At 41.9% G+C, this 12,442-nt stretch overlaps 1 protein-coding gene across 1 annotated transcript; it reads left to right on the top strand.

Moving 5' to 3' along the window:
- Nucleotides 1–449: 449 nt before the first annotated feature.
- Nucleotides 450–12,220, top strand: znf142 (zinc finger protein 142). The gene is made up of 7 exons (XM_038271270.1): nt 450–936; nt 1,025–1,114; nt 2,467–3,285; nt 3,357–3,534; nt 4,729–7,552; nt 9,294–9,399; nt 11,206–12,220. The coding sequence occupies exons 1-7, from the start codon at nt 450–452 to the stop codon at nt 11,736–11,738; spliced, it is 5,037 nt and encodes a 1,678-aa protein (XP_038127198.1). The 3' UTR covers nt 11,739–12,220.
- The last annotated feature ends 222 nt before the right edge of the window (nt 12,221–12,442 follow it).

Raw genomic sequence — 12,442 nt, 5'->3', positions numbered from 1 at the left:
TTTTTTATTATTATTGCTAATTCTATTGAATCTGTTAGACGATAAATCTAAATTGTCACAATGACTAGAAATGTATCCTGATAAACGATACGATCAATGCCCACCCGTATTGCACAGCAAAAATGATCTAGAAATAATTATAAAATTCTTAAATTAAGTGTATTTACCCTTAATTTGAGTAAGTAGATAAGCTGATTTCCCAATGGAATGATTATATTTGCTCTTAAAATAAGATAAGTAGATAGTATGCACTTGAAATAAGACAATGCAATTGTTTTTCTTATTTTCAATGTAAATTGTCTTGTTCCATTGGCAAAGTGTTTCACTTACTTCCTCAATTCAAGAAAAAAAAAATCCCTTATTTTAAGAAAAAAACATATAGATTTAAATTTTTGCTGTGAGGCTAAATGTAAATAAATCAGGTTCAGTGTTTTGTGTGTTTTTCAGGCATGATGGAGACAGAAGAACATGTTTGTGATAAATGTGGGCAGAACTTTTCAGATACGTCCACCTTCATCTCCCACTGTTGTCCAAACCTGCATCCAGCTCCGTCCCACGGAACCCAGCCGGACATCTATAGATGCTCTGGATGCAGTCAGAGTTTTTCCAAACCGGCTGCTCTGAAAAAACACTTTAAAGCCAACCACAGGGAGCAGAACACAGAGGGCCCGTTCCCCTGCAGCGAGGAAGGCTGCCAGTTCAGCAGTAAAGACCGTCTGGAGAACCAGAACCACCTGACCTCCGTTCACGGCCTGAATTTGATCTGCTGCACCAGCCGCTCCTGTAAAATGTCCTTCCTCACGCAGGGAGAGATGGAAAGCCACCGCAGGAGCCACATGCCGTTCGGCTGTTTCTACTGCCAGTTTGTTTCTCAGGATGTGAAACAGCTCAGGACTCACATGTTGAATCACAAACATGTGGAAAACACCCATCCAGGTAAAGACAACATCTGGAGGAGGCGTGGGAATCATTTAAGCCATGTTTCATATCTCTCTTATTTCTGTTATTTTGCATCTTTTATTAGGGAGTCTGACTGAATCACCAGCAGGGAAACAACCAGGAGCAGCCGTGGAGAAGGACAGCTCCACTGCTGCATGTCCGGCACCATCTACTGGTAAACACAGTTATTATGTCATTTGTTCCTTCCTTCCTTCAGGGTGTCTCAGGAAATTGGTGAGTCTGTGGATTATGGGGAAATTCAAACATGTATTTCACAAACATAATCAAGATGGTTTCCCTCAATTATTGAGAAGAAAATCGATACATTTTTCACAGTTGGAAGCAGCAGGAATCAAAAATGTCTAAAACACCTCCGCTGTCGCTGTCTCACACCTGTCTTCACCAGATGTGGGCAGATATACCAAACTTGCACTTAAGTAAGAGTAGCATTACTTTATTATATTTATACTCAACTAAAAGTAAAAAGTAGCCTTGAAAAAACGTATTCGGGAGAAAAAAAGTATTTGGTAAAAAGTAGTGTTGCACCGATACCGATACCAGCATCGACCGGGGCCCCGATCCAGCACTAAAACGGTGGTATCAGTATCGAGTGAGTACTAACAAATAGGGCACTGATAACATTTTGAGAGCCAAAAGTTTATTCAACTATTTTCACCCATTCCAGGTAGGCAATAAAAAGTTCTACTGGATTCACTTTGTATTAGTCTTTTTCCTGCTTCTCAAAGGTAGGCAGCAGCTTGACAAAGCCATGATGGCAATTATTTTACATCCAAATAGCATGCAGTTCTTCATATATACACACACACATCAATTTCAAACAGATGGTATCGGTATTGGCCAATACAGCACAGCCAAGTATCGGGTATCGTATTGGGGCTAAAAAATTGCATTGTCGCAACACTAGTAAAAAGGCAACTCAAGCACCAACCTACAAATCGTAAGTCAGTTTAACAAACAAGTTCTAACACAGAGCTTCCCACAGATTTACTGCCTTGTACTGAGCCTGGTTCCATTTCTCATTTCAAGGAAAGTAAGTAAGTAAACTTTATTTGTATAGCACTTTTCACAGACAAAGTCACAAAGTGCTTCACATGATAACATTTAAACAACACAAGTAAAAACAGATAAAATGCAGTAAAAGCTAAAATAAAAATAAAATTTCAAGGAAACCGTTTCCACGTTTTCTCTCCACTTGCTTGCAGAGGTGGAGGGATTGCTGCAGCAACTCAAAGAGGTTAGCCTAGATAGAAAACAATTTATAGGCTGAAAATAAATCATCAGAATCTGAGCAAATGTTCTTTATTTTGTGTCTGATTATATATTAAATATATTCAGATATATACATATATATTTATTGCAGATAAATATATATATGTATATATATATATATATATATGAACTTTACAAGTCAAAGTGCACAGACGGTGCTCTTTGACTTGTAAAGTGCCTAAAAATGAGATTTACGAATGATTTGAATTGAGCTGATACTGTGCTCTTGTCCATCAGCATACCTTTCTGAGGGGTCTGAGGAGATGTATCGCACCCACGCCTGTCCCAAATGTCGGCGCTGCTTCAAGATGCGCTCCCACCTCCAGGAGCACCTACGGTTACATTTCCCTGATCCCAGCCTCCAGTGTCCGACCTGTGATCGTTATTTCACCAGCAAGAGTAAGCTACGCATACACCGCCTCCGAGAGGCCGGGGAGAAGATCCACCGCTGCCATCTATGCGATTATTCTGCTGTGGAGAGAAACGCCATCCGCCGCCATGTGGCAAGCGTGCATCCTGACGAGGCGGGGGAGACTGCAAGCAATCCGAGTTTCCCGTGTCCCTCCTGCAGCCAAAGCTTTCCCCACAGCAGGGCCCTGAAGGCTCACATGAAGACACACTTGTCAGACGGTGCAATGATGGCGTGTTTCCAGGAAGGCTGCTCTTTCCAGAGCTCCCAGTGCAAAGACCTGGTTAAACACGCCGCTGAGGAGCACGGGGTCAAAGCCGCAGAGTGTCGTCATCACGCCTGCAGCGCCGTCTTCAAATGCGAAGCAGACATGGAGGATCATTACCGGACCCACCTGGCCTATCACTGCTCAGAGTGCGACTTCTCCTGCTCCAATAAGACGGTCTTCCTCCAGCACCGACGGCTGGGTCACACCGGCCAAGAAAAGCTCTGCTGTGACTTTTGCCCCTTCGTCACCTTTAACCCCGTGGAGTTCAAGCAGCACGTGGGACATTTGCACGCCAGCGAGAAGATCCACCGCTGCTCTCAGTGCAGCTACGTCACCTCGCACAAACGCGGCCTGAAGCGACACATCCTTATGCACAGCAGTGAGGAGGAACTCGGGTACATTCTGTCCTGCTGCGCCTGACGCCTCCTGATGTTTATTTTCTGTTTCCAGGTGAGAAGCCTCACAAGTGCAGCCAGTGTGAGTTCAGATGCAGGGACGAGTCCTACCTGTCCAAACACATGCTCGTCCACGCAGATGAAAAGAACTTCATGTGTGCTGAATGTGGATACGTCACCAAGTGGAAGCATTATCTCACCGTTCATATGAGGAAACATGCTGGAGACCTCAGGTAGACAGCAACGCAGTTCTGACGTTCATGATTTCTGAAACAGAGCCCGTTTCTCAATTCACAAGAGCATGACTATTGACGTGTTCTCGCCAAGTATATTCTTGAGAAGTACACTGGAAATTATGGACTTGGGGAGAATGTGAGCATGCAGCATAAATATGGGTCAATTGGAACAGAAGAGTACTGTTATTAATAGTCTCTAGATAGTAATAAATCCTTACTTTTTTCATTTAGTGGGGGAATAATATTTAACATAGTTGGGTACACACAAATAAAAGGAACATTTTACCAAAAAAAAAAATACCTCTCCATCAGAGGCAGCGGTCCTTCACACAGAAGCTATGCTGAGAGAGGGCTGCTGCAGACTGGCTAAGGTTAGCCCTGTCTGCGTTTAGCCTTGGACGTCCGCTGGTTGCCACTGTCCTCTCAACATCTGAACTTTTTTTTTTTTTATTACGCACTAAATAAGTAAATGGGCCATATAGTGACGCCTAAAAGTATAATGTGTGCGTAAAATTCTAGCATCAAGTGATCCCAAAGTATACTTTGATAGAACAACGGCGACAGAAAAGTGATCTTTTAGCTTAATAGCTCTGTGATTGCTCCACTGGAAGCTGCTCCTGTCACGGTGCATGCTGGGCCAGCTGCCAAGCCTCATTGTGTCATCCAAGAGTGACAAATTTTTCTCTCCAAGAGTTTTTCCACAGTCTGCTGATCATTTATAGGCAAAATCTTAAGATGTCTCTAGACACCTAGTTTATATGTGCAATCCCTCACTAGCAGGAGCTTTTGCTCAGTCACCTTGCTTTTCTGCACAGAGCTTTCTGCATCGTAAGAATTTTTCTAGGTGCATGTTGTGGAGAAATCAGGCCCCATTGATGCCATGTACAAGGGTGCTAAAATGCCATAATTTGGCCAACCTGACCTCACGGATGCATGAAGCATAAAGCAGAGTTAAGATTCTGCTGATTCGGAGACATAGTCAGAAAAGGTAAATGAGGCTTTGGATAAAATTGACTAATAATGAAAACTGGATTATTCAATTCAATTCAGTTTATTTATATAGCGCCAATTCATTATATTATAAAGGACCTTAAGAATTTGTACTCCTTGTTACCATGTGTGCCGGTTTTTGTGGAGGATGTTGCATGGATCTCTCTGTCCTACACTGAATAAACTACTTGTCTCTTCTAGATATTCATGTGATCAGTGCTCCTACCGATGTCACCGAATGGACCAGCTTAAGAGCCATAAACTACGGCATCAGGCTAAGTCACTCATGTGTGAAATCTGCGCTTATGCCTGCAAGCGCAAGTATGAGCTCCGCAACCACATGTCGGTCAAACATTCTGGAGAGGAGAAGAAGTCGTCTGCATACAAGTGCAAATACTGCACGTATTCCACACGCTACCGGCAGGCACTTCAAAACCACGAGAACTGCAAACATACCAAGTTGAAGAAATTTTACTGTGCCCTCTGTGTCTACTCATCCTACAGCAGTGTCAGCCTTTTCCTGCACAAGAAGAAAGCCCATGGCTACGTACCAGGAGATACGGCATGGCTAGAGAGTTATGCAGCGAAGGAGAAGGAGAGGAATTCTGCAGCGTTTGTGGATGACTTTTACCGTAAATCCTCAGTGGGTCACGAGGAGTCTGAACAACCTGCTTCTGGTACACAGAAGAACCAATCGGAGAACGATCTCTGCCTAGAAAGCTCCTTTGCCTCACAAGCTGATGAATCTGGTTTTGACTTTGCGTCCCAAGAAGTTGGTCATGAAGCAGTTTCAGAAAGATCCATCAGTAGTCCGGAGCAGTACTGTACCCTGGTGTTAACCACTCTGACAACTGGTGAAGACCAAAGCACAGCTTTACAAAGCCAGGATGAAAACCTCAGAAACACACCACCTTTGAAATCCACAAACCCTGGCTCATCACAAGAGACCTTAGACCTTAAAAACTCGCTGGAGGAAATGCAACATAGACCTTTTGAGCAAAGCGACTTAGAAGATGAAAGTGAGCCTTTAACCAGTCTGAGTCAAGCTGATGAGACTGTGGACCATCGAATGCACCCACCTGACGGAGTTAGTAATGCAACAATTGGTTCTGCTTCTCCTTCTGGGGAGAACCAGCCCTCACACTCTGAGGTCCGACTAAAAACTCTGAGGAAACACGACAAGGACCAAGCAGAAGCCATGGTCTTAGAGGGACGAGTCCAGATGCTTGCAGTGCCATCTCAACATGTTTATGGCTGTGACAAATGCTCCTATGTAACCAGCAGGGAGTCGACTTTGGAATACCACCGCAGAGCTCTGTGCCAGAGCCGTATAAAGAGACACGAGTGCCGGTCCTGTGGGGAGCAGTTCAAACAGAGGCGCGGGCTGGACTACCACCTGAAAAAGAAGCACCCAGTAGCTTCGCACAACACAAGAGCATCTGTTGGCAGCTCAAGTGTGCCTCAAAGTTCATTGGGAAATTCTGGTGCGGCTCGAGGAGAATCGAGACAAGCTCAAAAGGAAACAAACTCGAATCAGATGGAAGTTCTGTCGACTGCAAATGAGATGTCGACGGTGCTGAAACATCTAGGACAAACAGCGTGCACCTCCGAAAACAAAGCAGACTCCGTTACAGAAGATCAGGCAAGTGTAACCCAGGCAGATAAGCCTACAGATGTACAAATTCTGGAGGAAATATCAACTAAAAGACCAAAATTATCACAGGCTGAAACTCTTTATGATAGAACAGATGGTAAATTGAACTGTAAGTTATGCAGTTTTTCTGCAACCAAGCTGCCAACAATAAGAAGGCACATATTGACCTGCCAAGGGACTTTTGATCAGGCCGCTTCAGAAATAGAAAATAAAGGGAGCGAAAAGTTGAAAAGCGCAGAAGACTATATGAATAATAGTAACAGGGGTTCTTCAGGGGAGCAACCAAACTCTGGATTCAGACGAAGTCAGAGAATTGCTTCAGACAATCAAGAGAAGAAAGAATCTATGAATCCAGGTGAAGTCCAGAGTTCCATCTGCTCTTTATTGACCAAATCCAAACGTTCTTTGAACCGTCTCATACTTTCCGATCATAAGGAAGGAAAGTCTCAGGGTCCAGCTCCGAAACGTTTGCATTGCCAGGATTGCAAGTTCAGCTGCAGGCAACAACGCTGCATGGAGCAGCATATCTCACGCAAACACAAAGTTGCTCGACGGCATCGTTGCACCTATTGTTCCTTCAGCACCTTGAGGCGCTACCGCTTAGAGGAGCACAAGTCTCTGCACACAGGGGTTGGCCGACACAGCTGCGACGTATGCGACAAGACCTTTGGCGCATTGGCCAAACTACGTCAGCACAAGATACGCATCCACGACAAGCAGCCGACACACTTCTGCCAACTGTGTGACTTCACCGGCTACGCTCCTGACGATGTCAGACGGCATAACCGCAGATGTCACTCAGGGGAGTTGCGGCATGTTTGCAGTCACTGCAATGCTCGTTTTAGTTCCGAGATTGCTTTGCGAAACCACTGCAAACGGGTACACAAACTTCAGGTTTGTTTTTCATGCAAGAAATGTGACTTTACATGTAGCAGTGAAGTGACACTGAAGCACCACCAGCAGAGCAGACACACTGAAGTGAAATGCACTACCTGCCAGGAGGTGTTTCAGACTAAAGAAAGCCTTGACATCCATCAGAGGACCCACCTGCCACACCATTGTCAGCTTTGCTCCTTTGCAGCCAAAACAAGGCAGCTGTTGGCTCAACACCTTCTGAGCGAACATGAGGAGGGTTCCTCGGAGGACAAGCCTCTCAGGTGCAGCACATGCAAGTTTACTTGTCGGCATCAGCTGGTGTTGGAGCAGCACCTCCGTTCACACGGGAGCAAACGCATGTACAAATGCACAGACTGTGAGTATGCAACCAGAAACAAGCAGAAGATCACCTGGCACATCCGCATTCACACTGGGGAGAAACCCTACAGCTGTGAGCAGTGTGCCTACACCTGCTCTGACCCATCTAGGCTGAAGGTAAGGTCAGATATGAGCAAATTATTTATTTGATTATACATGTAGATCAACGGGTAATCAATTGGTCAGATTTGGTGAAAGTTGCAACATTAAAGCTTTGGTGACGTTGCATTTGGTTTATCTTATAGCTAGGAAATTTGATCGTCATAATCTCCGAGTTTTCTGGTTTCCCACTTTCAGAGGCTCATATTTACTGTTGTTCATATATGGCTACTATGGCCACTATTACAACCATAACAATTAAGAAAAAAAAAGTTCTACTTGTTGTTTTGCACAGATAAACAATGTTAAAATAACACATCTTATAACCACTAAAAAGTAGTACGTGACTATCTGACTTTATGTTAGATGCGTGATAAAGAACTGCAACTGAGTATTAGAGACATACTAAGACTTCTTTTTTTCAATTGTGACAAAAAAATCTAGACATTTCAAGAAAAAAATAAATATTTGAGAATTAAGTGGCAATATTATCAGTACGAAGCTGTAATAATATGAGAGGACTATGAGAAGAAAACATTGTTGGGGTTATTAAGATCTGATGTGATCAGCTCAACCAATCTGCAGGATCAGTCTGAGCCGAGCATCACAGTCGCAGGGGAAGACTGCGCTTTGTTGTAACATTATGATTTTTTTCTCCTCATATCATGACTTTGATGTCTTCATGGTACGACTCTAGTCCTGTAAAAACATTATGATCTTATTTTCGTAAAATTATTACCTTATTTTTGTCACTTTAATATCTTCTTGTATATCCTAAAGCTACCGTTTAAAGTAGAATTTTTTATATACTGTTAATGCGAAAAGCATCCATCCTGAATAGCCTTTCTGATTCAGAATTCAAACTTTTGAGGGTATTCCAGTTTAATTTCAGCAATTTCGCTTGACCAACATGAGTCAGTAAAAGGTAAATGCATAACCTGATAATTGCCTCAAATTGAATTATTTAATTGCATTTTTTAGGAGAACTTCCTTTCACTTGAGTTTTAAGATGAAAAAAATTTGTGTTTTGTTCAGGGCAAAAATGTTATTATTTGTTTTGTTTGGATGTTCCGGCTGTGGTTTTAAAGATTTACCTTATTACCTAGACCTGTTCTGAGGTCTATTTACTGCACTCTGCAGTGATATAAATACAGTGTAGTGTAGATGTTAAAGGTATAGTGGAGGCAAATTTTGGAAAAGACCACTTGCACATGCACAACCCTGTACCCGCACCCTAGAGGTAACGCCTGTTAAACGCGTGCAAAAGCATGCATGAGCCCATTTCTCCTCCTGCACGATCTGTTTAAAAGTTGCTGTTTGGATTACTCATACAAGCTTACTTTCCAAAAGAAGATTTCCGAATTTCTCCACTATGTCAGACTCACCACCAGTAAGGGAAAATGGGGGCGAGCACTAAGGACGGCCTTACGGAAACATATCACCTGAATGATTGACAATTGGGAGGACCACTTATTTTGATGATTCACCTGGAAAAACAACATCCCTCACTATACCTTTAAGACCTCAGTTTGGGTTTAACACAACAGCATTAGGAAATAAAATCGTCATACACAATGCCACAGCTTGTTACTACTGGATATTCCTGTGGGTGTTATCTAAGACCTGAAGTTTATTCTTTTCTAAAATCTGGCTGAACTTTAGATTCAGTTAATATGAAGTTAACCTTGGGTTTAAGTTGAATATATCTGCTTTGTTGTATCTAAAATAAAAACACTAATTTCACTCATTTCTACCAAAGCTGCATATGAGAGTTCATCAAGACGAGAAGATGTACCTTTGTCCAGAGTGTGGATACAAATGCAAGTGGGCGACCCAGCTGAAGTATCACATGACAAAGCACACAGGTATGAACTCCACACAGAAGCCCAAATTTGAATTTAAATATACTTGATTTTGAACATAAATAGGAGCGTCCCACAAATCAACTAGAGTAGAAACTGTACTTTATCTGAAACTGAAACTTTTCATGGGAGAAAGTAGATTTTTTTTTCAGGTATGGTATCCATCCATCCAATTTAAGCCTTCGCAAATGTAACAAAAACAAAATAGTCTGAGGTTTTAGGATTCTTTGTATTCACCACACAAGGACATTTCTGTCTCTGAGTTTTAATATAGGTCTTTTTTCGATACTCTAGTAAAAAAGGCTGTAGAAAGATCATTTTCTATTGTCTTGCTGAAAATACATGGGCGTCCCACGAAAAGACGTGGTTTTAAACACAGCAGATCCTGCTTTAATATGTCTGCTGGACTTTTCTGCATTAACCATACTATCAGAAAAGATGAAATAATTCTTCCCCATACCATGATACAACCTCCTACCATCACAAAGCCTGCTATAGGGACTGATTTCTGAAACCATGCTGGATTCTTATGTTTAATTATACCAGTTCTTCAAACAAACATCTAGAAACCTGAATAGTCTTTAATAACCCATGTCCTCGCTCTGTGATGGTCCTCCCACATGTCTCCAAGCATCTGGATAGGTCTAACTTTTGGGCCTTTTTGTCTGTACAACAAAGTATGTAACTGAACTCTGTAAGTAGAGTGTCCTCATATCCACCCATCATGAGCTCCTGAAAAATCAAAGGTCCTGGCTTCCCAGTTTAAATTTGTTCCACTAAATTCTTAAAAATAAGTTCTTTTTTTTCTATATTCTTCTCTGTTAAATCCCAGACAGTCTTACACTAAAGACTTTAAAGTCAGTTTAAAGGAGTCAAAACCTGATGTTTTTCATATACAGATCCTTCCGAAATTTTCTTTAGATTCACGTTTTACCGAGAATGCACAAGAATTTGACTCGTGCATATTTTTGTGGATTAAGCGTTAGCCACATGAGCAGTTTCCCATGGTTCACTCATTGTTTCCTGGTCTCCTATTTAATAGATAAAAAGTTTAACAAGAGACCTAGATTGTTGGAATTTAGGTGGAAGAGACGGGAGTGGCGATAGCACGGTAGCCTAATGTTAGCAGGCTTCCTTAATAAGTGACAGAAATTCAGGAGCTATTAACAAATTTACATTCATCTAAAAAATACAGTGGTAGAAACTTAATTATTTTTTATCCTATATTTTTATTGCTTTCTTTAAAAGTGATTCTATGGGTTTGGGTGATGACACTCATTTTTACACCACTACCAAACCAATCTATACTCTCACCCTCCAACCTGATTGTTTCTCTGAGCTCAATCATTGTTTTTATAATTTATTTTTACACCTTAACAGTGACAAGACAGAGTTTATTATTGATGGTACTATAAACACACTTTCCAAATCTGTTTGTCTTCTCCTCTCATTTAAAACTCTCTGCTTTCCCCTTCCTGACATCAGTCATATTAATAATCTCCGTCTCTCACTCACTCCTCATTCCACTGCAATTCTTTTGTTCTGAGACACCAGATCCATCATTTTAAATCTTTTTTTATTATTGTATAAAACATCACCTTTGACTAACTGTTAAAAACTGATCTGAGAACCTCTGTAATCTTTTTAGACCTCCCTAATCTCTTTAGACAATCCTTCTTTATTTTCTCAGGTTGCTATCTTAATCTTTAAATATATTGTTTGTTTTAAATGTAATGTTTTGGTGTACTAGATGGTTATTATTAATATTAAATAAAATATTTGGTGTAACTCCTTGTTTAAATTCTTCAGGGGAGAAACCGTATGCCTGTGACAAGTGCGAGTATCGGACCAACAGATCAGATGCTTTGCGCTCACACCGGGACACCCAGCACTGTGATGTCCGTCCTTACGTCTGCGAGAAGTGTGGCAAAGCCTTCAAAACAAGCTTCATCCTGAAGACCCACCAGAAGAAGCACGCGGAAGATCGGTCGTACTCGTGTGGATTGTGCCAGAAATCCTTCCGGTGGCCGGCGGGGCTCCGACATCACTTCCTGTCCCACACGGAGCAGAGACCTTTCTCCTGCTGCCACTGCTCCTACAGAGCCAAGCAGAGGTTCCAGGTGGTCAAACATCTCCAGAGGCACCATCCTGGGGAGTCTGTGGAACAGGGTGTGCTGAGGGACTCTGAAGGTGGTGTCCTCACCCTGAAGGAGGCGCTGGACGGGGCGCTGCGCACAGGAGCTGTACGAGGATCCATCAACCAGCAGCCCCCTCCAACTAATGAAGAAGTTTGTGTGTCTGAAGAAGTTTTGGCAGCAAAGCAAAACACAGAAACTCCATAAAGATACTGAGATCTATGAACATTCATTTAGCCGCTCTTGGTTCCATCTGAGTAATAACTGTTTCTGTATTTTTCTGTATTTATCAGATGCTTTTATCTAAAGTGACTTACGAAGCAGGCATTAGCGTCAAGGGTCTTGCCCAAGGACCCACACTGGCAGCTCATTCCCCCCAGCGGGAATTCGAACCCGGGCCCCCTGTGTGCAAGTTGGCTTACTTTTTTAAAATGTTTTATTAGATCAACATAAATCAAAGCACAGAATACATTTAAACAGTTAATGTACCAACCCAAAAGCCTCTCTCCGACACATTGAAATTCATTTACCCACATTGAATGAATTCGTTCATCCACAAGTTACATTTTCAGAAAAACGTTTGAGAACTTTCCATCCGTTTCTGTTTTCTGGCTTTATTATTGTTATATGGTTGAAACCTTATAATTTTCTAAAGTAAAAAAAATGCTAAATAAATGTTTTAAAGAAATTAATATTAAGTGAAAATCTATTTTTGGCTTTAAAGATAAACCTTTGAGTATAACTAAGTGAGTGTCTATAAACTCTCCTAGTAAAACAGAAACCACATCAAGCTTCATTGACAGATCAATCCTTAAAGACATTTTTTCACTTTTCACCCAAACTAGAGACACAATATGACAAAACCAAAACATTACAGGGTCAGACAAAAAGAGACGGCTATCATCTGACTC

Source organism: Cyprinodon tularosa, unplaced genomic scaffold (assembly GCF_016077235.1).
Source record: "Cyprinodon tularosa strain WSP-4 unplaced genomic scaffold, ASM1607723v1 ctg798, whole genome shotgun sequence".
Taxonomy (NCBI): Eukaryota; Metazoa; Chordata; class Actinopteri; order Cyprinodontiformes; family Cyprinodontidae; genus Cyprinodon; species Cyprinodon tularosa.
Note: the sequence above shows the minus strand (reverse complement) of the source record. Positions and strands in the feature narration are given on the sequence as shown.